At 39.7% G+C, this 22,697-nt stretch overlaps 1 protein-coding gene across 1 annotated transcript in view; it reads right to left on the reverse strand.

Moving 5' to 3' along the window:
* Positions 1–11,044, reverse strand: part of lrtm2a (leucine-rich repeats and transmembrane domains 2a) — a 26,215-nt gene extending 15,171 nt beyond the window's left edge. Inside the window, exons 1-2 of the mRNA XM_035679650.1 lie at positions 10,564–11,044; positions 2,834–3,026 (exon numbers count right to left, since the gene is read on the reverse strand). Of these exons, the coding sequence (XP_035535543.1) occupies positions 2,834–2,912 (79 nt within the window). The 5' untranslated portion in view covers positions 2,913–3,026; positions 10,564–11,044. The remainder of the gene's footprint in view (positions 1–2,833; positions 3,027–10,563) is intronic.
* Between the last annotated feature and the right edge of the window lie 11,653 nt (positions 11,045–22,697).

Consider the following 22,697-nt stretch of genomic DNA (forward strand, 5'->3'; position numbering starts at 1 on the left):
TTTTTTTCACGCTTCCTCTGTCTCACTCTGTCACTCAAATTTTATATTCTCCTCCTCTAGTTTGCACTCTTTTTAAGCCCTTATTGTCTTTTTCTTTTGTGTTCTCTGTCACTTTTAAGGTCTTTTAACCATGCCACCTTTTTTTTCTTTTCAGTGTCTGATTTTCTGGAGACACTTTATAATAATTCCCCCTTTGCAAAGGCTTTGTAAGTTTTAACTAATGGGTTAATGGTAAATACATGGATTACTAATGACTGGTCTTATAGATCGGTTATAAGCCTTATAAGAACAGCTATTGTTAGGTTAAGGCTAAGGTTGTGACCTCTTACCTTGCTGTGAATCTGGACCAAAACCATTTTATTTATCAACTTATTAACATGTTTAACTGCAGATATGATAGCTTATACAAAATAGTAAAAGCTCCAAGTACTGGTTGGCCAATATTATAGCTGCATTATTTCCAAAATAAACACCATCCAGAGGAGATTTCGCAACTTGGCAAGCCAAAAGTTGTTAGTATTTGTGATTTAGCATTTGTAAACCATTGATAAATCTTTTTTCACACATGGTAATTTATAGTCCTAATATTTTTAGTATCTTTAGTCCATCTCCCTCCCTTTGTTTTTGGAATTTGTATGGATGAAGGAAAAACTTAAAATGATAATCTTGACAACATGTCAATTTTTCAATCAATCAATTATGAAACCACTAAAACTAATATATGCCTTTTACGAAATTGAATTGAATTAAATTGGCACAAAAATTCAGTCACAGCCGCTTGAAATTGGCTTTGAACACTCAAAAACACTGATAAAGCATCATCCACAACCTTTCAGAGATGTCATATCACTTTTCTGTCTAATGTAGGTTAAAACTTTTCATCATAGTTGTATAGCCATTAGTTGAAAATATGGCCAACAAACTCCAGCTGCCACTGACGAATATTAACATTTCTTGAAAGACTCTATTTTTCTTGTTGACCTGTTTTCACTCAAAAAGCTTTTAGCCCTGTTGATGAAAGCACACCTTTGATTTTTTGCAACATAATATTAGCAAGATATTGAATAGAAACACATCTTTTGTGTCCTTTCTGTCTGTCCATTTCTAAATGAACTTCATTAGAAGGAAACACTTCCTTGATGGTTTGAACTCTGTCATTCTCAGTACTGTAGGAGTCTGATATATTCATTAGCTCTGATTTGATGGGATGTCTACCCCTTTATACTCGTATTATATGCATCTTCCAGTGACTCAGTCTGTTCATGTGTGAGTGTGTTTATGACTGTGTGTAAGGATCTATAGGAGTAATAACAGAGATCAGAGAGCTTCCAAGCTTTACGAGAAAAACACAGAAAAACAGTGAAAAGGCAAGGATGAGATGCAGAAAACACCAAAACACCTTTTACAAAATTCTTGGCAATGTTGATAATGCATATTTTCAACAATGAATACTGAATTGAACTGAGAGACAGACACTTGGCAATATCGTGTTACATTCATGCCAAGAACGTAATTGCATGGAAGAGACACTGAGACTGCAGGAGAACATTTTTGATGACTGATGGAGAATATTTTTGATTCATATTCCTAAAAGGCTTTAACAATATTGTTAATGCAATATTTACAATGATAGGACTTAATTAAGCACACTAATGGACTTATATTAAACTGAATATAATGCTGAGATGGATGGAAAGATTAAGAACAGATAGAGGACAGGTGAAGAGAAAAAGGAAGAGGTATGAGGTGGTGGGATGGAGATGGAGGCAGGCTGAGCGGCCCAGAGGGAGGTATAGCTATCGACTTAGAGGTGCTGTGTGGGTGTATGGAGGTTCTGACAGATAGTGTTGCCCTGTTATTTAGTGTCCCCGGTGTTACACAGCAGTTTGTGGAGGCGATTTTGCTAGACACCTCTGGAGCAACAATACCTCTCCAACAGGAAGACAAAGATCCCCGTTTTTATGGTCTCTCTTTTGTTTTGTTTTATTAGACATTTCTTTCCTGCACAAATTGCAGAATGTGTTAATGTGTGTACGCTTGTGTCATTGTAGATGTATAACAAAAGAGCGAAAGAATGCAGAGAGGAGCTTTCATGTTTGCCTATTAGCTGAAGAAGTGTCTGGAATCTCTCGGAGAGCTGGATCCATCCACTCCACTGTCTAATCCACAACACACACACACGCACGCGCACATGCACATAGCTGCCGTATCTGTTGCTATGCCACCCGACTTCTGATGGATTTTTGTTTTGACTGAGTGTGCCCGTGGTATAAAAGGGGGAAAGAGAGAAATATTATGGGGTAAGAGAGACAGGGAAACAAAAAGTGGAAATGTGAGGAAGAAGGAAGAAGAGACAAAAGGGGAAGAAAGGGGAAGTCAGACATGTGAGAAGAGAAGAATGTGTTGGGGAAAGGAGAAAAAGAAAGGACACGGGAAAAGGAAAGCAAAGAGGAGATAGAAAAGGAAAGAAAGGTAAAACGATAGGAAGAGAAAAGGAAGGCAGACAAATAACCTGCAGCTCTCTCCCCCATCATTCCCTCCCCACGCTTTTGTTTCTACAGACTGCTGGCTGTATTAATACATACAGTAATGTGGCATTTCACTGGAGGACTTGGCACGTGGCCACTGCATGCTCAATGCCCTCATCCTTTGTGTGTGTGTGTGTGTGTGTGTCTGGGCATGCTAACATTAGCAGCTGTCAAAACAGACAGTGTTCGTCCTTTCATGTGTAGTTAGGAGTACAATAGATGGGAGTAAGATAGAGCAGAGCTGAGTAGGAAGAGAGCACTATATGTCTCATCTTTTCGATTTGCTTTTCATGTTGTCGACTCACCAGGTCTGGCCAGGTGGTGGGTGGTAGAGCTGGGTGGGGGCAAGCCAGTGCCCCCAGGGGGGCGGGTGTGGGGGGGCATGACACAAAGCTCTGCAGCCTTCCTCTGTCGGAGGGGCGGGGCTATGGGGGCGTCAAGCCGCCATGCCTGCAGCCTCCACTAGGGCGGTGACTGCGAAAAACTACACCAAAACACCTGAAAGAGAGAAAAAGGACGAGTAAGACACACAGATAGAAAGATCAAACATTAAAAGCATGCATGAAAAAGAGATCTCTCTCTTATTTGCAACTTCAGACATTTGCAAATCCTAATGCTGAGGCAGTATCACATCAATCTGATATAGCACAGGGCTACACAAACAAGTGTGCACTTTTACACATGCACACACACCCCTGTATACACCAGCAGCTAGGAAGGCTAAAGCAGCAGGACCCTGTTTGTGTACACGCTCATGTTTGTGAGACGTCCTTGCATATATTAAAGGGGATTTCTGTGTCTGTGCGTATGCATGTGTTTGCACCTTTGCTCCCTTGTGTGCATACACGTGTGTATGTGCGCATCACAGGCTGCCCCCTGGTATTTCATAGGCATAAATAATAGATATGTGTGTCTTTGGCAGTTTACACAATCAGTTTGCCTTTCCCACAGACAGACCCCCTACTGTTACTGTCTGGCACAGAGACTGACACGGAGAGAGAGACAAGGCAGGAATGACACAGGGTGAGAGAGAGGAGGAAGAGAAAGTGAGCAATGGAGAAAAACGGTAGAGAGAGAAGGATAAAGGCATAAACTAGGAAATACAGAGACATGTGGAGGGAACAAAAACAGAACACAGAGTGAAAGGAATTAATGGGAAAAATAATGAAGAGACACTGTGTCTGTTTGTGTGGGTGATGCTGCCAAGCTACCCCTGAGCAAGGCAGCAAGTTGCAGGAGGTGCTGCTGACACTCTTTGAACTCTTTGTTGAATAAATAAAGGTAACACAGCTACAGTAAAGCTAAACTGAATCCGCTGCCCGCTGAGTAAACAGTGACAAATATGTCACCTCAAGAGTACATCAAGTACCTAAAATTCAGAGGTTTTTGGGGATGATGGTGTCTAACTGATTCTATAAATTATATCAGCTCGGATATCTCTGCGGGATATTCATATGGTCAACCTCAGAAAATCAACAAACATGTCCAATGAAATCAATCAGCTATACAAGACTATTCGTATCAGGCCATTGGACAAGTTTTATAAGATTAAAAACTTTGGTGCAAATGAAACAAGTCTTGGTATAATTGTAAAAATCTTTAGTTATTAGCTTTAATGTTGTTTTTTCTCCTGTTTTGATGTTGTTATTGATGTTGTTATTTTGTTCTCTGTACTAATATGGGGGTCATAAAAGCTGTTTTTGTATCAGTGGGATTGATGGTCTTACGGGGACATGTAGACATAGGACTTTACTTCTCTTTGAATAAAAAAGTTGAAAAAGAATGACCCACTCCAATTACAGCAGTGTAATGAAACATATCCCACATGCTTAGAAGATGAGTCTTCTTGTCACTGTTGAGTCATTACAGTGAAAATAGGTTTTTACAAGTGGGAAATTACCATGGGAGAAAGCTCTTTGGAACCTCAATACCACATGACTGATGCACGCTGTTGACTCGCACCCCCTGGGCCAATCAGTGTAATTTTGAAAAAGCTGGAGTGCTGCTGTGAGATGCGTCTTTTCCCAAAGTATCATCAAAACCCAATCAGCAGTGTGTGAAATATGGCACTAATCAGATTAGGCTGTTGTTCAATGGTTAGCTGTTTGTGGGGAAAACTTAGAAACGTAAGCGTGCTTTTTTCGTACACGGCTTATTTTGCCGTAAAGTCCAATGTGGGTGAATGCGCATTTGTGCGCGTGTTAGCGCTCATTTGTGGATGCAGTGATTATGTAAATGTGCACCTGTAGCATAAATGAGTTGTAGGAGGATAAAGCGGCTGCATGGAAAAGGGAGGAGAGAGGAAAACATGATAGATGGATCTAGATGAAGATAGACAACTCTTCGTGCATATAGTCAAACAGACAAACACGCTGTAACTGCAGTCACTTCCAAAAGTAACACTCATCAATCTGCTCAGAGTGTCAGCAAGTGGTTATATATGAGTTAGTGGAAACTGGGCGAGAGGACAAGAGAGGAGAGGGGAAGGAGAAGGCAGTGGGGGGAGAGGCGAAATAAGAGACAGGGGAGATGACAAGGAAAGGAGGTGTATAAAAGAGACAGTGACGAAAGGATAAAATGAAAATATAGGCGAGGCAGTAAATGCCAGAAAGGGAGGTAGGAATAAGTGCAACAGAGGACATTAAAATTCTCCTCCACAACCTCCAGAGTGTTTTGGCGTGTGGGGTTGTGTATGTGCGCCCCAGTGGTGCTATTTGTGTTATCATTATTGCTATTAGTACCTGCCAGACACTGAAATATAAAACACTTCAATCTAACAGCTCTTGCCCCTCTTTCTTTATATTCCCTCTGCATGTTGTGCCTCCCCACTTCCTCTTCTCCTCTCCAACATCTCCTATTCTATCTTCCAATCTTTTCTTTCTTCATGACCTTCATCTTTCAATATTCATTATTCCTTCCTCTCCTTACCATCTCTCTCATTCTGTCTCTCCCCCTCTGTCTCTTTTCGCTCCTTGACAAAGGAACACGGGCATGTACCAAGGATATTCGGCAGATGGATTTCCTGCATGTGATTAAAGTCACATTAGCTGGGCTCTACTGGGAAATTTCAGTTGTTCTTTTTAAATGAGCACATGAGCTTCATTTGAAAAATTCTGAAGCACACAAGAGAAATGCAAGGAGCTCAAGGAATTTGGGGAGATTCCTTTCACGGCTTCAAATGCATTGTTTATTGTAAGTTATTTATTATTAATGATTTATTTGACATTTTTGCAGATTTTTTTTCTTTCCATACTGTTTATCATATTTACTCATACACTGTAGAACACGGTCAGATTGTTTTCTTTTTCTGTGTCGTAGTTTTAAATTGAATATTTCTGCTGCAATTTCAAGCTGTGTTAAATCAATCTGTAATTCCTGTTTCAGCTTTGGGACTGTAAGTGTTGCCTTGGTTTGCATGTTGGCCATTTGTCAAATGATTCATGGCTTTGTGTTTGTTTATTTTGATTTATTTTGGGGAGGAAAACTGTTTGGCCGGGAAGCAGTGTGTTCGTTTACTAGCAGCAAGTAAAATCACTCAGTCGTTATATATAGAGCATAATAGCTTTATAGTCAAATACTGATTTTGTTGTTTTTTGTTGGGCTGTCATTCACATCTCATTGTTGATTGCTTGCTTCTCATTGTTTTCTATACAATTTTTGCAATGGGCAATGGGAGGAAATGAAAAAGAAAAAGGCACTAATTAATTAATGTCACCAAACCAAAGACTTCTATTTTTAGGTCTGACAGCCACAAAAAACTGTTAGTATAAAGGTGGAAACCTCCTCAGATCTCCCAGTGGATCCTCTCAGTAGCAGACATCATCTCTCTTGAACTTTCCATAGCTCAAATCAATGATGTGAAGGGAAATACCAATTAATACCCTGTCAGGGTTGCTAGAGAAGTTACGTCAGCTGACGTGACACAAATGTTCATGGCCAGTAATAAAAATATGTCTACATTGTGTTGTTTGTGGTGCTCTGTTCCTTGTATTATTGACTGATGGTATTTAATTTCTTACATTTCTTACCATTTAAGGTGCATATATATAATTTATAATATATATAAATATATATAATACTGAGACGGTGGGACAAACAAGCTTGTTGTGCAGTTGACGAAACTTTAATGCTCAATATATTGTAATGTTGAAATAACTCGTGGATTAGTATCCGTTATTAAAAGCTGAGAATTTTCTTTAAATCCTAACCAGTATTGAAAAATAAAAACTTGATTGCAAAAAAAAAGAGAAAGGAAGGCAATAACACTGAAGCAAGCAAAAATGTACAAGAAAAGAATATAATTTATCAGTACACATGGTGAAATGTGCCCCAATGTAATGATGTGCATAATCGTGATGGAGTTGTCGTGTAAGTGATGTATTGGAGCTGTAGCAGAAGGTCACCTCTGCAGCCACATGTTACTGTTTCGCCCATCAGTTCCCATCATGTTAAATAGGTGGTGTGGTGGCAAGCCTGTCTGTCAGGCTATTCTCAGAAAGCTTTTTTTACCAATTTGACCTGCACACAGGGGCAGCCAAAATCCACACATGCACCCATACACACATTCGCCCACACGTGTAAATACTTGGGCGCCAAAGTGGCCTGCATGTTGGGGAATCAAGTAACACCTCCCCTCTTCTGCTTCTCTTCTCTCTCCTCTCTTCTTTCCATCCTATTTTTTTCCTTCTGTTTATTCCGGTGTTTCCTGTCCACGCTTAAGCCGGATTTATTCTCCCTGGGGTGTTGCAGGGTCTTCGTGCAGAGCCCGACGTGCGTTTCCGCTAAAATTTAACTACATACCCTGGGGGCTAGAGACCACCCACTGTGGTTGGTCAACTTGGCCTGCTTGTGTTTTCCCTGCTTGCTTGTTTATGATGCCAGTAGAGATTGCTGATAAAGAAGAAGCGAGATGAATAAAGTGTCAGTAATGTTGTTACTTTTATTCATGCTGGCTAATGTATATTTTGTATTGTATTCTTTATTGTGCTGTATAATGTAAACAAACATGACTACTGTAGGTATATGTTGATTATTAGGGTTGGGGTTGAAAATATCTAAATATATTGTATCGCAATATTTAATCTTGTTATATTGTATTGATTCTCAAAAACACTATCAGTTTTTGTGGTTAAACCCCCCGAACGCTAGGTAGCAGTGTTGTAAACGTAAACTGATGATGCATGATGTCGGATGTTACAGGGACTGTAAGAGACCATTTTCTTAAAATTAGGTTAAAAGAAAACAATCATGAAGTTAGTATTTTTTATCATTCTTGTGACATGTCCACTTTAGTTTGACTTTTAGTTTTTAATCAATATGGCTGGAATTCTGTCCAATTTGCCACCAAATTGAAATTCACCTGCACACAAGAGGAACGTTTATCCATGTGTAAAGGGGCAGGTGTCTGTGTGTGTGTGTGTGTGTGTGTGCGTGTGTGTGTGTGGGGGTGTGTGTGTGTGTGCACGCGATGGTATGAGCATTTGAATGTGAGTGTGTGGCCCGAGAATGAGTGACATCACAGCTGTAAACACACAGCCAAATTATTCACCTTCAGCTCTACCCTTTACTCCCTCTTTACACACACACATTAGCATTTGGCAGTTGGCCGGTGTTTGATCCAAGCCTTGTTTAAGGGATCTATCCATGTCAGATTATTTGTCCAAACAAACCACATTATACAATAGAGAGGGAAAAGATATTAAAAAAAGTCCTAATAACTGAAAGGGTTGACTGCGGTTGTGGTTGTATGTGTGTGTGTTTGGATGTGTGTAACAAAGGCAGTGATAGGCAGCCAAGCTCCCCTAAATCAATTTTTAATGGCTTTCTTACATAGGAGAGGGGAGAGATTGGGGCAACACAACACACTTAAACATACACACAAACACACACACACAGACACCTAAACACTTGCCGAGAGCTTGACAAATAGAGCCACATAGGTGTTGACAGGCACATGGTGCAAAAATATGTACAGTTATATAATTACACATGCATGTAGGTATGCAGATACACTGTACGTGAACACACACACACGTTGTAAGAGTGCATGTGTCCAAAAACACACATGCCACATATGTCACATACAAGGCACATACTGCTATGAGAGCTGAAAGAAAATATTAGGATTTAGGATCAGACTCAATAAGCTCTGGATAAACAAGATTAAAAACATGCTAAAGGTTTAGAGGTGGTCGGTTCTTCCATCAGTGGGAAATGGCAATTTTTGTATAAAATGTTATCATGCGTATTTTAAATTACTATTGTTGTGTTGTTTAGCAAAATGTAAATGTACAGAGCTTTATAGTCTGCCACACTTTTTTGAACACCAACCCAAATATCACCATATTGTTCACGTATGTTGGAAATGATTTGATGAGCAGTTTTGCATCAGGAGTCAGACTGGTCTCAAAGGTTGCCATGTTTTTAATAGACATGTCAAACTACAGCACTAATCATATAAGCTAGTTGGTGATAATTATTGTTTTCTCCAGGTTTATGTTACAGTGCATCTGCATTACTTAGAGGACATTTAGACAATTCCCATTAATACGTAGCTAACGTAGAGAGGCACAAGAGCCTTGAGGACATTAGGGTAGAGTGCTTCACACCCACTGCATTATCGTATAATCACAGTGCAGCTCTTGCAAGTCTCCTATCACACCTTTTTAAAACAAGGTTAGAGTCTACATAGAGTTTTACAGCAGGTAAAAACAGCAACACACTGGACAGTGGGCATTAGACTGAGGATCAACAGGACACCAAGTAATAGAACCTATGAAGGGTTTCAGATTGATTAAAATTACATAAGATACTGTGAAGGTCAGAGAAAGATGCAAGTAAGACAAGAAGGCAGCCAAATAAACAAAATATCACTGCTCTGTATATTCATACAAATGAGTCTGTCTATTAAGTTAATTGTATTGTAATGAAAGTGGAGATGAAACAGAAGACATCCAGTATATTGTCATTAGGTTAGCAAAGATCCAGCCCCCAGAGATACTGTAGCACTGTGATTAGTCAGTCAGACCTGCAGATCACATGGGGGTTTAGAGACACTTTTATACCTTACCTTTATACCTTAAGTCCATTACAAAATCAATGGATGTAAAACAGTTCCTGGGCTTTTTGAGACTCCCAATTTTTTAACTTTTATTGTACATAACAAAATGGCTGTTTATAGGATATTATTTGTATGGTCAGTCATTCAGACAAAAACATAAAAGCACATGCTTGGGTATGTATACAAACTTTTTTGGCCAGTTTTGCTGGGTGAGCAGCCTTTGCTGGAATACATGGGCTACCATAGCTAAATACATCATACTATTTTACTACATCGGTGTGTGTGGTACATCTGGTATGTTTGCATTAGCCATGCTAACCTTAGCTAGGTTAGATCTAAACAAGCAGACAGTTACCATAAGACTTCAAATCAATCGGCTTGTGGAAGAAAAAAAAGAACTCTTCCCTAATATCATGTCATTTACTGTTTATGTCCTGCAGGGTATGTTGTTCTTTTCAAACATTAAAGCCATACGTATCTTTACAGCATATTGTTTATTTTAAGGTTTTACACTTCAATGGTTTACTGCTGCCCGTCTTTGTCTACGTGCGTCTTTCGTGCTTAGCTGTAAAATATAAATAACAAAAAGAAAATCAAGGAATACTGTCAAAAGGAACCTTACTTGAATCATACGCCCATACACTGATGGTCTCACTTTCTCTTACTGGCCACCTCTACATATTTGCCCCAAAACCACAGCCCAAAAATTCCAGTGAATGTGTGTGTTGTGTGTATCCAGGAAACAGGTTAAGGGCTGACATTTTCAGCATTCACCTCCTCACAGTATGCACCTTTGGCCCCATCAAAAATACCAATTTGTTTGTGGGAAAAAAAGCCAGGTCTGTCTCCGTCTGCAGTCTACTTTGTGTGACATAGTACATGTTTAATTTAAGTCGTAAAATGAGGAGCAGTTAGGTTAAAATGAAGTGTATGTGTGAGTGAGGAGAGGAGAACTAACATAACAAACAGACTTACCTTTTGACCAAATATCTCAGACAGCACCAGCCTTATAGCTTTCTGCCATCAGCCATTCCCCCCCAAAAAAATATTCCCCCCAGAAAAAAAAAATAAATAAAAAAATAAAGACAAAAATTAAAAATCTCTCACAGGTCAAAACATTGAAGAAAAATAGTCACCTCTTCAGTTAAAGAAATCCATACATTCAAGATCCTGGTCAAATGATTAATATGAGAATAATCCTCCTTTCTGTATAGAGACAATCCCCCCCAGCTTCCCCTTCAACCCACCAATGAATTGTGAAAAAAAGGAGGGATTGTGTAGAAAAAAAGGAGGGATTGTAGAAAAAAAAAATGAGGTGAAGAGAGGCTTAGAGACACAAGAGGAGGGAAGAGAGGATAAGGTCCGTAGAGGGTAGAGGGATGGAGATAGTTAATCCTTTCCTTCGGATCTGTTCCCTATATGAATGAAACGTCCAGCGCCGTCCTGCTCGCTGGCTTGTGCGCTGCCGTGTGTCTGAGAGGAGTGAGTGTGTGTGAAAAGGGGAGAGACAGAGTGTGTGTGTGTGGGTGTGAGAGAGAGGAAGAGAGAGAGGAGAGAGGAGAGAAAAAGAGCGACAACAGCGTTAGTAGCTGGCGTCATGGCAGCCCTTCTGTGTGTTTGCTATGTTTTGTTGGGGGAATTTTTCCCTGCACTCAGCACGGTCGGAGTTGTGTGTGTGTGTTGTGGTGTGTGCGCTGTGTGTAGTATTTACACACATGTACACTTGAGGGCTGTCTTTCCGTTGTGTGTGTGTGTTTGTGCCCCCACCTCCCCTTCTTCTTTTCCGTATGTGTGTGCAGTCGTGCATGTGGCAGGAGAATATGTGTGTGTGTTTGTGTGTGTGTGTGTGTGTGTGTGTCCTGTCAAATATAGTAACATTAGTGTATGCTGCCTCTGTCTGCCTGCAGCTCTCCCACTGTGACAGAGAGAGGATGAGGGAGGTGGAATACAGAGAGCGATAACACGAAAGAGTGAAAGCCGAGAGAGATAGAGAGAATAAGAGCGAGTAGGAGGGAGGGGAGGGCAAGGAGAAAGTAGAGAGAGAGAGAGTGTGAGAGAGAGAGAAAGAGAGAGAGGTGGCGAGATAAATAGAGAAGAGGTTGGATGAAAAAAGATAAAGGTAGGAGGGAGTAAGAGAAAGAGGGAGTCAGAGGACAGGGAGGTATGGAGGGAGATGGAAGGGGGAGACAGAAAGAGAGATGCGAGAAAGAAAGCCGTAGCAGTGGAGGGAGGGAGGAAGAGAGGGAGGGATCAGCTGATTTCAGTGAAGATGAGAATCTCCCTTTGCCACATGGGCTTTTCTCCTCCCTATTTTTTTTTTTTCCTCCTCATGTCTCCTTCACTCAGCTTTCATTTTCATTCTATTCCCTGTGGCAGCTCTCGTAACGGCTGGCTTTGTGTGTGTGGGTCTGTTTGTGTGTGTGTGTGTGTGAGTGGCTGTACGTGCACACATGTTTTAGAGTGTGTGTACTTTTCTCACAAAAAGCTGGTTCCTAAAAGGTAAAACATTACACTTTAGGTCCAAAATATTTGGGGTTCCTCAAGAAATAAATAGAAGTCAATGCAATTTCCTCCAAGTTGGTGTGTGCGTTCGTTAGTGGAAGTCATTGTGAGACAGCAAAAATGCTTCTTTTGGAAGACACCAGTGATAATTTCTGAGACAGACAGAGGGAGGGTGGGGGAGTAAAGGGGTGTGGAGGGTAACTGGTAGGGGGGATTGTGTGTTTGTTTGCATACAGCATATAATTACTTGGCTGCTTTCTTACATGGACTGAATCATAGTTGACACACACACACACACACACACACATTGTGCTGTTAATGACCATGTGAGTCATTTGGCTCTACAACGCACCATTTCACTGCATATGAGATTGTGTGAATGTGAAAAATTTGGCTGCACCTGCGCGAGTGACTCTGAGTTTTGACACCCAAAATTGGCAAAGTACACGGATGGACTAATCTCCAACGCTTACAAATCTATTGTCAAATCTGTCATCTCTCCTCTCTCTTTCTTATTAGCAACAAGCAATCAAACGTAGCAGCTTCTCATTTCATAGGTTAAAATGACAGACGTCGCCGGCAGCAGGTCATTCCGGTTGTTGCTAATTAATATTAATTCCATGAGTTTAAGCCAAAATTAAACATCTGGTAAAAGCACTCTGCAAGAAAGCTCTGATATACCCACTGTACATTACCTGTCCAACAACAAACATACATTTCCCTTACGCCTTGGTTGAGACCAAAACAAAGTACAGTAGAACAGTTTGCTAGCAAGTTCACCATATCAGCTGTGTAAGATGTTGATTCTGACACAAATGTACTCATATGTTAAATTTTCAGTTTCAGTTCAACCAATCAATCAACCTACAGTGCAGCCCAGAGTCCTGAATCTCTATCTGCTCTAATTGTAATGTATTCAGGATGGATAAATAAGCAAGTGTTACCAGTGTAAGATAGGGAATATCATACATTCATATATTAAAAGTTAATTACCAATACAACTGTAACAATATGTCATAAAATGGATTTCAGGCCCTGTCATACAGCCCTTCTATTTACTAGTGAGCAGCACGTACCTGTACATCTTCCTGAGTTTGCACACATCACTGTCTGTCGCCAGCTTCATGGTTTTACACAGGCCAATTAAAACACTAGACTGGTCAGCTGCCCAACACATACACATAAATACAACCAGAACATGAGTCCAAATGTGGGCGCTGTGCTGGCTTCACTGGTCTTCAATGTACTTCCTGGCAAACAGAAATGTGTTTTAGCTGCCAGTAGCTGCTGCCAGTGCTGGGTATATAGGACAGACTCATCAATGGTAGTTATGAAAGATGATTGGCTAGAATGACTGGAATAGCAGTGAACATACAATATGCTGCACACAAAACTTTTTTGTTGTTGTCTATTAACGTCGAAGGACATTTTGTCGTACAAAGAGATCTGCTTTTATAAAAGCAAAGTTAAGGGCTCTGTGTGTGTTTGGGTTTTGTGTTATCCCAAAGGGGTAATTAGTCCTCTAATTAGTCCTGACCCCTCCGCTTCGGAGTGCAGGGGTCAGTAACCAGGTTTAGCCACTATGACGCAACCTTTCAGCTGCAGAGAATTTAGTGCCAGGCTCAAGGACACTTCAAATACAGAAAAAAGCTTAAAGGCCTGTACTGTTGATAACCAAAATGTATTCAGTTCAAACTAATACTTCAAGTTTTGTTGTGTTGCTGCTGTCATGTGTAATCTGTCATACGCGGTCATTTCTGGCTCGTTCTTAAATAAAAAATAAACACGTGATAAATGATTTCTTTGCACCTGTGTGAGATGGAGAGAATCAAGACGGCAAGCATTTGGATTTTATGTCCCGTCGCTGCACTCAAAATTCTCCCCCTTTCAACTTTGACTTTATTTTTCGATGACCTTTCAGTGTGCAGCAGATGAAATGACAGCTGTCTGTGATGTAACCTGATAGCAATCCATGTAGATGAAAAGGACAAAAAAGGTTTCTTGCACCCAAGCCCTTCTTGATCATCATATTCTCACTCTCACTTCTTCTCAAAAGAAGAATATTTGACACTGCCTTTCATGTTAGACTGAATTACGTAAATCACTAACAGTCTTTACTAGACTTGCTCCACTTTGTCTCTTCGTTGCATTGTGCGCCCCTTGTAGTGAGCAAAGCTAGAGAGCCTTAGCATTTGGGAAAATTAGTTTAGCATTGCTGCAACCAAAAATGTCAAAGTATATCCAGCATAAGATGTTAAAAATGATGTAAGCACTGTCAGAAAAAAATTAGTTTATAAAAGTTATTTAATTCTATAAACAACGGTGTATAGACTGTGGCCCAGTATCCTCAGGCAGCTCCTATGAGACTGTGCTAACTGATTGAGAGGGAAGAGGGTTTTAACACCAGATAAGAATTCGAGGTGAGCTTGATTTATTTGGTCCTCCAAGGGATGTGTCCACTTTTTTCGGGCTGTTTATGTGTCTGGCAAAGAGGCCTTCTGGCATGAGGATCCATTGTTAGTGCCAGCACCTCCTGCCAAGGCGACTTTTATGGCCGGTTCTGTTCCATCAATGATGCAGGAAATACGTCTTATGAAAAATGATTACTGGCTGTGGTCTGGAGCAAGAAAATGTATTTTTTAATCTTTCTGCCTGGCTACTATAGTCTTACCCAGCATTTCTCTATCAGAGTTATTAATTCCCTTGCTACTAGAATATTGGTGTATTTATTATCTAGGAGGCATGATTAAATCCCTGCACTCCTGTTCATTGCCTCTAATATTGATGATATATGAATTTAAACCCATTCTGTTACATTCATTATAAGTTGCTGTGTGAACTATATGGATGTGTATAGTCTCTCCCCTTCCTTCTCTCCTCCAACGTTTCTCTTCCTTCTCTCTTTCTCCTCTACCAGTTCTCTCTCTTTCTTCATCTCTATCGCTCTCTTTCTCACCCTATCTTTTAACACCCTCACCCGCTCCCTCCCTCTGTAATTTACTGTGCTATTGGGTGAGTGTCAGTGAAGATGAATTGGCTCTAGTCTTTGTATTAACACCAGGTCTGGGCAGGCACGTTTAGTGCTACAACCACTAGTTCCTGCAAGGAGCAAGTGACTTCAAGGCACTATCCATCTTAACATACACACACACACGCACACACACACACACAGGGAAAGAGAGATTGTGTCTATGGTTCCATCCAAGGAGTCATTGGTGTCTCTGTTCTCATATATCACCGTTTTCTATCATCCGTGAATCACACTCATATTGACCAGACAGTTTTATGACTCTTCGGTCAATACGGTCAATGAGGATTGCTCCATTAGAAATCAATCATGTTTTAATTCATGGCTTGAAACACATTTTTTCCAGACAGCCTTTTATTGAATAGAGTATTGTATTCCAATTTCTTTTGCCTTTTGGTTCTTTTATAGTATATATTATACAGTTGAAAAACAGATAGGGCATGACACGTCTGCCACAACATGCCCACAGCATGATTAAAATATGATTAAAATAAGTACCTCATTGTACTACAGGCAATGTGTCTTTAGAGACAGAAGCCACAGAAGATATTACAAAGCTGTTGTCACAGGCTGAATAGAACTCCTCATGACAAATAAAACTGAACTTGATGTTTAAAATGTCTATAAGATGGCTACTACATACACATGATACATTGTGATTAGCTATACAGAATCTTTTGGTACTGTATTTATATGCAATACTTACTAAATATAATCAACAGTTTACCAGCAATATCACACTGTGGACACAATAACTATATATATATTGTTTATGTTAACATCCAATGATTAATACACTAATTTAATTTGTCTCAAAAATATGCTGTTTTGTACAAATTAATTAATACTAACTGTTTAATTATGGTGTTACTGAACAAGTAAAAATGACAGCTGTTTAATTATAAGCCTTCTATTAGGGAAATAAGTATGCCTCTTTTTGAAACACCATATTTCCTTAGTGCAGCTTAATATCTTCCTATCAGCAAACACTAAACATATAAAGAGATATGTTGCTTTTCCAACAGCACTGATGCTTCTGGCTAGTAGACAGACCAGGTGGCCCTGTATAGTCTGAACATGGGTTATGATGCATACCTACAAACATTTAGTCATGAAATTGGTCACTGAAATCATTTGCAGTTGCCTTGCATCTTTTTTGGAAAATGTAGCTGAAAGTGAACATAGTGTCTCGCCCTCATTGTTAAAAACAGCAGTTAATATGTGAGGACGACCAAAAACAGGCCCATCTTGGGTGCTGACCATTAATGGTTTAAGAAACTCAGTGTGTGCAGCCAGCCTTGTCTGCTGAATTTCCCTGTAACCCGCTATCTGTCACTGCAGGATAAATTAAGTGGTACAGACTACGGATTATGAAGCATTTTAGGCACACGCTCACTCTCACACACAAACACTCTCTCACACACACACTCGCACAAAGTTTATCCCCTTGGAGAGTCTCATTAATTTGGCCAAGTTGATTTGTTCTGAAAGGCTCTGAATTCATCACAGCCAGACAGATGGTAGAGAGGGATTTCCTAGAGGAGAGGAAGAGAGAGAGAGAGTGAGAGAGTGAGTGGTGTGGGTCAGACAGGAGTCGAGAGTGAGGGATGGAAAACAAAGTGGAAGGTAGAGACGGGGTAAAAGAAACACAGAACAAAAGTACGATGAAAAAATACAGGGAGAGTGACAATCGACAAGAGATCAAAACAAGAATCAAGTAAAAAAAGAGAAGGGTAATTGAGAGATAAATAGGGGAGAGATGAGCGAGCACCATCTGTCATTTCAGAGAGAGAGAGACAAAAAGAGTGGAGAGAAGGAAGTCGAGGGAGGAAACATGGAAGTAAAAGAACAAGATGGAAGCTTAGCACAAAGGCTGGAGGTAGAGGGAAATAGAAATCCTGGCTTTGTCCAAAGGGAAAAAAAATACCTCTCAAGCTCCTTAAAAGCTACAATATCAATATTTCTATACTCATGGTGTTCACTCGTACAGCTTTCACCAGCTGTTTTCAGCTATAAAAAAAGCTTAAAAGAACACTGTACACTACCTGCAGCACCAAATGACAAGTTAGCAACTGAGTTGGTGAACATAGTGGAGCATTTAGGAGCTAAAGGGCCAAATGTTTCCCTCAGGAGTTGGTGAGGAGAGCAAAGCAGAGCTTAAAGGAGAGTGATCATTGCACAAGTCTGTAATTTTGCAAAACATTCACCATATGAACTTTATGGGGTGTTAAAAACTTGTTTTGCTTCCCTCAAGTGGCTAAACAATTAATTATTGAAAGTTTAACTTACATGTTGCATGTAGTTTGTTTAACCACAAACAGAAATGTAAAAATTACAGTTCATATTCGGTGCCATCTTGTCAGTACAAACAATTTGAACTACTCCTTTAAATTCAGATACGTCATATGTTCTGCCATAAGAAAATTGGATTAGTGAGGTAATGAAAGGGGGTGATCACACACAGAAAAACACACACCCAGTACCATGTTGATCTTCTTTCACATTATAAAAGATTGAGTAGGTAATTGAATTTCACACCAAATTAGTGCCTCAAAATGTTGCCACTTTAATTCCTTTTTGATGTGTGACGAAATAGCCCTGTTATGAGCACCAACTGGCATGTAAACATTCAGAACAGAAAGAAGAAAGAGCATAGCGGTTTGCATTCACCCTTTCTTTAACACACACACACACACACACACACACACAGGAACATGTTTCTCCCTGTCTCTCCACTATGAATGATTTAGTGAGCGTGCCTCCAACAGGCCTGCTCAAGAAGGCTGTGAAACTAGGTTAACTTAAGGTAGGCTCTGCTGACTTAGAAGATCCGTGCACACATTTACCCAGTGTCAACAGCATTTATTTTCATTTTAAATGAACAGGCTAGGCATTTAACACTCTCAGATCACCTCTGTTCTGTCACCTTCGACCTGCCAAACGGTGGTGACATAATCCTCCGTCTATCTTTTAGCTGTGTCAGTGGGTTTCACATTTAAACAAACCCATCAACACAGCTGAAAATGTAGTGCTTGATACTTGCTGCAGAGGGAATACAGTACCTGCTTGTCAGATTATTTTGCACACATTCAGTTTGTGTGTGTTTGTGTGAGTGCATGTCCTGTGTATAATTCAAGTTAGTCCAATCCGACACGTGCCACCATTTCCATTCTTCTAATTGGTAAGTGTCATGTGGCTCTGCCCGTGCGTGTGCCTGACGGTCTGCATCCTTGACGTTCAAAAAGTTGCGCATGAGAAAGTGAGAGACACTTCTAAAGAGTGAGAGAGAAATAGATTAACGGGGGGTGATGAGAGAGAGGGGAGGAGGATGAGGATGAGGGAGGGAGGTTGAGTCATCCTGCTTTTCATCCAATCCCAGCCCTCTGCCTGTTGCTTTGGTAACGTGATGTCAGTGCAGCCTCTGGCGACTCCTCTGAGGTTAGCAGCACAGAGGTGTGTGTGTGTGTGTGTCTGTATTCTTGTGGCTCTCTCAAAGTTGTCACAAAAAAACAAGTGTAACTGGACTTTGCAAACTTTAAGGTCAAAGGTCATATTTAATTATTTATCAGTTGTAATAGTAACATGAGTTAAGGTCCTTTGGGTGTCCTAACTTGTGTGTGCATGTATATGGGCATTCATTTGGGTCTGTGTGTTTGTGTACATCTGTGCGTACTTTCCTGAGAGTGTGTGTGTGTGTCTGTGTTTTCTTGTGTATGCCAATATATTTAAGTCTGTAAGTTTAAATGGTTCTTTGTGTGCACATTTTGTTCTATGGTTGTATGTTTTGCTGGTGGATCAATAGCCTCCACACGTCATTGTGTAAGTATGTCTGTGTTTACGTCAAGGATTTCAGTTAAAACTGATCATTATAGTCAACTGTCGCTGAACTTTTTTTTTCTCTCTGAGGAGTCGACCAGAATTTGCCAGAACTCCTTTTTAATGGCTGGATCAGTATTTGTTGCCTGGCAACATCAGTTTATTGAACACTCACCATCAGAAAGTCAGAGGATCTGCTGAGGCTTTGTTGAACATAGCACTGTTGCTTTTGGGAAACACAAACAAACAATCATTTTGGGATTTGAGTTGAAAGGTTACTCTGCTCTTGTGTTTGTGGAGTTTCAATTTCTGTCTTGAAAAAATAATATAATAATAATACGTGGAATGGGAGATATTAGTCAGATAAAGGATGTCCTTGTCCATTCAGTTACAGCTGTAGAAAAATCTTCAGTTCTGAGTATTAGAACAAAAACTTTGATTTACTTTCTCTATCTACTTATGTTAGATAGATATAGAGATACTGTATAGAGCTTATTGAATGACCACTCAGTTAATTAATTGCCTGTTATAATACTTAATTTGACTACACTAGATTGTGTAATATATCTGTTTGTGCCAGACTCAACCAACCAAATAAAAGAGTAATAATAAGAGGATAACAGGACAATTAACCTTTCTGCAGTTTAATTTTCTGCATACTCATACAAGAGAATTTCCATTGCATTTCATTAAAAATCTATGCAATTCAGGTATGGCGTCAGATTTATGTCATATGTCATGAGCAATTATTTCACACGTGCAGATATTAATTGCTACTCACACAATATACTGAGTCCTCATGCACAAATTCAACAACCAAGAGTTGTACTGGAATAATAAAACATAGGGAGAGGTAAAGAATGGCACCTGTGTGTATACAACTAAAAAGTAACCGTACAAAGCAGCCACCATGGACAAGAGATTCTGCTTGGCGAGCGCTGGAGGGTATACACGCTCTCACAGGCATTACTTTGTTCTCGAAGTTGACTTCTGCTCGCTCACATTGACCTCACTTTTGACAATTTGCGAGAGGAAGCCAAGGGAGGCACTGGCTTGTTTCTCGCTTGAAGCTACCTGTACAACTCTCGGTTGTGTGTGAGGATTTGTATCATACGGGTAGCAGTTAATACCTGCATGTGTGAAATCATATAATTTGCTTGTGAGCATGTTTTAACACGCTTGTGACATATGACATAAATCTGATGCCATACCCAGGCAGCTTTACTTACTGAGATCAATGTTTTGGTGTCTGTATGCATTTTCCCTTCTGCACAGTTATTTAAGGAATTGAGTAAAATGTTTATTTACCAATCACACAAGGAACACTTGGGAGTTAGACTGCCAAAGACATTTTTTATTTGACAAACACTATTGCGTCTCCTTATTAAGCAAAATTAATTACAAGAAATGAACAGAAGGAACAATGCATAGACAAGAGAATGTGCTGAAACCTGTAATATTCATTCATCAGCAGCACATCACAGCAGTAAAATTGCAATTTCCTTTAAATCATCCCAGAAGTCTTATCATGTTTCTTTCTTTATTGTCCTTCTCTTTTCTGCTTTCTTGTACACACACACAAAATCATACCAACACAAACATGTACAGAGATTACAGCTTTCCCACTTAGAAATGTCACTTGTGTTCTCTTTCCATTATTGTCATGTTTGCATTCCATAATCATGCAGCATTCTTCTCAGTATTGAGCTTTTAATGTTGTCATCTTTAAGTTGTTTTTCTTTTAAGGGCTTGAATAAGTGCAAGTGAAACAAGATGCAGATTACAATGTGAGGCGTATTGTCGACAGATGCAGAGACTTTTGGAAACAATAATGGTTAAGATGAAAATGAGTTTAAGTTTTTCACAGGGTCAAATAGTCACATATTAACGAGTATTGAAAGAATGAGAGACAAGGAAGATGTGGTAGAAACAAGGACAAAAAGGACTATAGAAAAATATGTCCTTAACTGCCTCTTTCTCCATTCGGTCTTACTGATGAATGTTTGACATTTGTCGATAAAAACTATAATTATGTGTTTGCGAGGGATAGAAAGAGAACACAAGTGACATTTCTAAGTGGGAAAGCTGTAATCTCTGTACATGTTTGTGTTGGTATGATTTTGTGTGTGTGTACAAGAAAGCAGAAAAGAGAAGGACAATAAAGAAAGAAACATGATAAGACTTTGACATGTGTTCAGATAAACAATAATCTTGTTGTCCACAGACAGATCAAACACAAAATGCGCACACTTTTAAACTTCAACTTCAAACTAGACACATAATTACTAAAATACAGATTTTGTGAATCAGTTACTTTTGCCAATGTCAACACACACACTCACACACACACACACACACACACAAGTGGAAAGTTTGAAATGTTTACACAGGAAAATGCCCCCCAAATCCCAAAACACACGTCTAAAAACAACTAAGAAAAGATAGTTCTAGAATCTAGATAGTTTGTGCAGGCATTTAAGAGTTAAACAGAAAGAGCTCCGGTTGAATGCAATGCAAAGATATTGTCTTTCAAGGACAGGTTTGAAAGACTGAACTGAAAAACTGTACAATATGTCTCTGGTTACATAATCCACTCCATGCACTCTACCAAAGTGTAATGCAGTTCAGGTGAGATTATTTAAGACACTCTGGAGGTAATACCTGGTTTGTAAACTGTGACAAATGTTCACAGCAGACAGTTATTGTTAATTTGACCATTGGCCTTTGTTTGTTTTTTTTAAATAAGTTTGGCTGAACCTTTATGATATCTGACTGCTCATGTTTCTTGCACCTACTGAAAGCGAGGTCCTCTTGTCTTCAGATCTCAGAAATGAAAGAGTCATTTAATACCACATGAAAATCTTGTTTTTTCAGACCCTCAGTGGTTTTCACCTTGCTGTATTAATGTAGTGTACAATAGGGTGCATCAGCATACACTGTGACAACCTTCTCATAGAGGGCAGTCACTAAGTGAAAATTGAATGTATTATTACCAACAGGAATGATGCTCAAAACTACAAAAATAATACTCAAGCTTTAATAAAGCATAATTATCTTTTAAAAGTAGGTGTGAATTTTAAATTAAGACTTAGTGCTCACACATTCTTAAAAACACACATAGACCATCCCTAACTCCTTGTTTTCCTCTCCACACCTCCCACCTCTACCTCTCTTTTTGTCTCTGTACTCAAACACACACACACAAATAAACAAACACGTGAAAGAATGAGAAACCCACATACTCTCATGCACACTCACGCACAACCATTTGATCTCACTCGCTCTATTATTGATAGCCACGCTTGGATGAAATGAAAAGGGTTTCCAACTCATAACATTATTAAAAATCAATTCATCCTCTTTCATAACCTCTGCCTTTCGTCTTATCCTTTTCCCGTCCTCCCTCTCATCCCTCTTTATCCCTCTATCATTTTCCCTCTGCCAGGGCCACCGGACTCCATTATATCAATTAATCTGTTCCTTTGATTACAATGTCTGTGCTCTGTTGATGACCTTTATCTCTGTGGGTTTGTGTGTGTGTCCCTCCTGCAGCGCACATTCTCTCCGGTTTTGGTTGGTTGTGTGTGTGCGTGTGTGTGTGTTTGTGTCTGTTTATGTGTGTGTCCTTCATTCCCTTGGTCTTGGACTCTCTTCTCTCTCTTACTCCCTTGCTCTTTTCCTTTTCTGCTTAACAGATCCATTACTAAAACATACTGATGTTCTCTGTGTGTGTGTGTGTGACAGAGAGAGAGAGAGAGTGTGT

The sequence above is a fragment of the Morone saxatilis genome, unplaced genomic scaffold (assembly GCF_004916995.1).
Source record: "Morone saxatilis isolate NCDOM2014 unplaced genomic scaffold, NCSU_SB_2.0 Contig10, whole genome shotgun sequence".
Classification (NCBI taxonomy): Eukaryota; Metazoa; Chordata; class Actinopteri; family Moronidae; genus Morone; species Morone saxatilis.